This window comes from Tachysurus vachellii, chromosome 16 (genome assembly GCF_030014155.1).
Source record: "Tachysurus vachellii isolate PV-2020 chromosome 16, HZAU_Pvac_v1, whole genome shotgun sequence".
Lineage (NCBI taxonomy): Eukaryota > Metazoa > Chordata > Actinopteri > Siluriformes > Bagridae > Tachysurus > Tachysurus vachellii.
Genome location: NC_083475.1, coordinates 21,935,683 through 21,938,182, shown reverse-complemented (window position 1 = coordinate 21,938,182; position 2,500 = coordinate 21,935,683). Strand labels below are relative to the sequence as shown.

The window sequence follows — 2,500 nt, the reverse complement described above, 5'->3', positions numbered from 1 at the left end:
TGCATTTTATTTAATAAGTAATTAATTCATTAATATGATGATGTTCAGGTGATGTTCAGCTCGATGGTTCTGCTCTGTTTTTACTTTAGACTGTTAATGAGCCCTTTAACTCTGTTTAACTCTGTTTAATGAGCTTTAACTCACACTCATTAACACTCCAGACTCACATTCCCACATCTCTAACACACACACACACTCTACTGCAGCAGTTCAGACCTCATTAGGATTCAGTGTTTAAGTTTGTTCAGAACTTCAGTGAAGATTTTTATTTCACACTTTAGCACATGAACCTTTTTCTTCCATTGGCATCTTTTTTAAGAACAAATATAGGATTAAAAGTGTTTTACTATTTAAATGTATATAAAGAATCATATATGTATATGTGTGTGTGTGTGTGTGTGTGTTTACTTCCCTGATGATAATTAAGGAGAAACACTCCTACAGGAATATGTGTGAAACTGGGTGGGGTGTAAAGGGGGTTGTAGTGGAGAGTGGGTGTAAAGGGGGGTAATAGAGGAGGGTGGGTGTAACGGGGGGTATGTGTGAGGGCCAATAGGGCAGGAGGACTGACCCGTGGTGGATGTGTGGTGCTATAAGAGCAGGCCGTATGGAGCAGAGTCATCTCAGATTCCTCTCTCAGCCCCTCTCTTCCATTCTCCACACTCATGGACTCCTGGACTTCCTGTCACGACTCACCGCTGATGTTCGACTCGTCCATCAAGCTGGAATCGGATGAGGACGAGCACGTTCGGGCCCCTGGGGGCCTCCATGAGGAGGGGAGCTGCCTGCAGTGGGCCTGTAAAGCCTGTAAGCGTAAAGCGAGCAGTGTGGACCGCCGGCGTGCTGCCACCATGCGTGAGAGACGCAGGCTGAAGAAGGTGAACCACGCGTTCGAGGCTCTGCGCCGCTGCACGTCAGCCAACCCCAGCCAGAGACTTCCTAAAGTGGAGATCCTGAGGAACGCCATCAACTACATCGAGAGCCTGCAGGAACTGCTGAGGGAGCGAGTGGAGAAGTACTACAGCCGAGAGAGCAGCTCCGAACCCTCCAGTCCTTCATCATCCACCTGCTCTGACAGCACGGTGTGTAGCACACCTCACACACACACCTCACACACACATACCTCAGACACACACACCACACACACACACCTCGCACACACACACCTCACACACACATACCTCAGACACACACACCACACACACACACACACCTCACACACACACACCTCACACACACACACCTCACACACACATACCTCACACACATACCTCAGACACACACACCACACACACACACACCTCACACACACACCTCACACACAGACACACCTCACACTTACATTTCCAGCATTTAGCAGACGTCCTAATCCAGAGTGACTTGCATTTTATCTCATTTTATACAACTGAGCAATTGAGGATTAAGGGCCTTGCTCAGGGGCCCAACAGTGGACGTATGAATCGAACTCACAACCTTCTGATTGGTAGCCCAGCACCTTAACCACCAGGCGTAACATCCCAGGTCATGTGCCGAGGGATAAATATAATAATAAACAGGTCACAAAAACGCTTTGTAATAAACTCACAAAAGTCTCTTTAAATATAAAGAACCAGTGATTTAACACACCATCAGAAACCTGGAAGAGTTTTAATGTTGACTTTAATTTAATCACATTAAAATTCAACAACGATTTTAACCTTCAACTTTAATAATGAGATTTATTATTTATTATTTATTATTTATTACGTCTCGTTTTTGTCATTTGTCCACACGAATGAACAGAAATCATCATGTTTTATATATAAAAGTGATAACAAAGTGCATTCTGGGTCGACTGGATGCTGAGGTGCTGCAGTGTATTGTGGGATTTCTGTAGTTATAATATTTTTATTTGTTAATGTATTATTTCATTGATTTGTTGATTCGGAGCTGTGTTGGTTTTGCTCTCCACACGATCCATGTCATCTTCTCTTTATAAACGTCTTCTGAGGCTTTCTTGCTGGTCTAATGTGTTTATTTATGACGACACTTTTCCTGGGACGTGAGTAAGATCTTTAGAGTCTGGTGGTGTTTTTTCCCTCCTCAGTGTTTGAGCTGTGAGATCTTTCCTCTGGATAATAAATCTCTGCACACATCTGTCTCCTTTCTTTACGCCAGCGTATTAGCTTACGGCTGCAGGTCTGGGCTCGGAGGCGTAAGATTTTATTAGCGTGACGTCTGAAAAATCTTTATCACCAGGAAAAGATCCAAAGGAGAGAGAATTTAAATAAAAATGTTGGTGTACATTAACATCTGCTCTGGTTTCTCATCACACCTATTTTTTGATTGAACCTGTAAGCAGAGATTTGAGGGTTTTTGTTTCCAGCGTAATGAAGTCTGAGTTAATCCTGCTGTAGTTTGAAGTCTGAGTTAATCCTGCTGCTTCCTGCCAGGACGTTCTGCTCATGTTCTCTCTCACAGCGTCGTCTCGCTCGGCTCCGTGTGCTTTCCCTTTCGGATC

General features: G+C 44.2%; 1 protein-coding gene across 1 annotated transcript in view; it reads left to right on the top strand.

The window, feature by feature from the left end:
• Positions 1 to 665: 665 nt before the first annotated feature.
• The window catches only part of myf5 (myogenic factor 5), a 4,753-nt gene continuing 2,918 nt past the window's right edge, over positions 666 to 2,500 (top strand). Inside the window, exon 1 of the mRNA XM_060889611.1 lies at positions 666 to 1,082. Within this exon, the coding sequence (XP_060745594.1) occupies positions 666 to 1,082 (417 nt within the window). The remainder of the gene's footprint in view (positions 1,083 to 2,500) is intronic.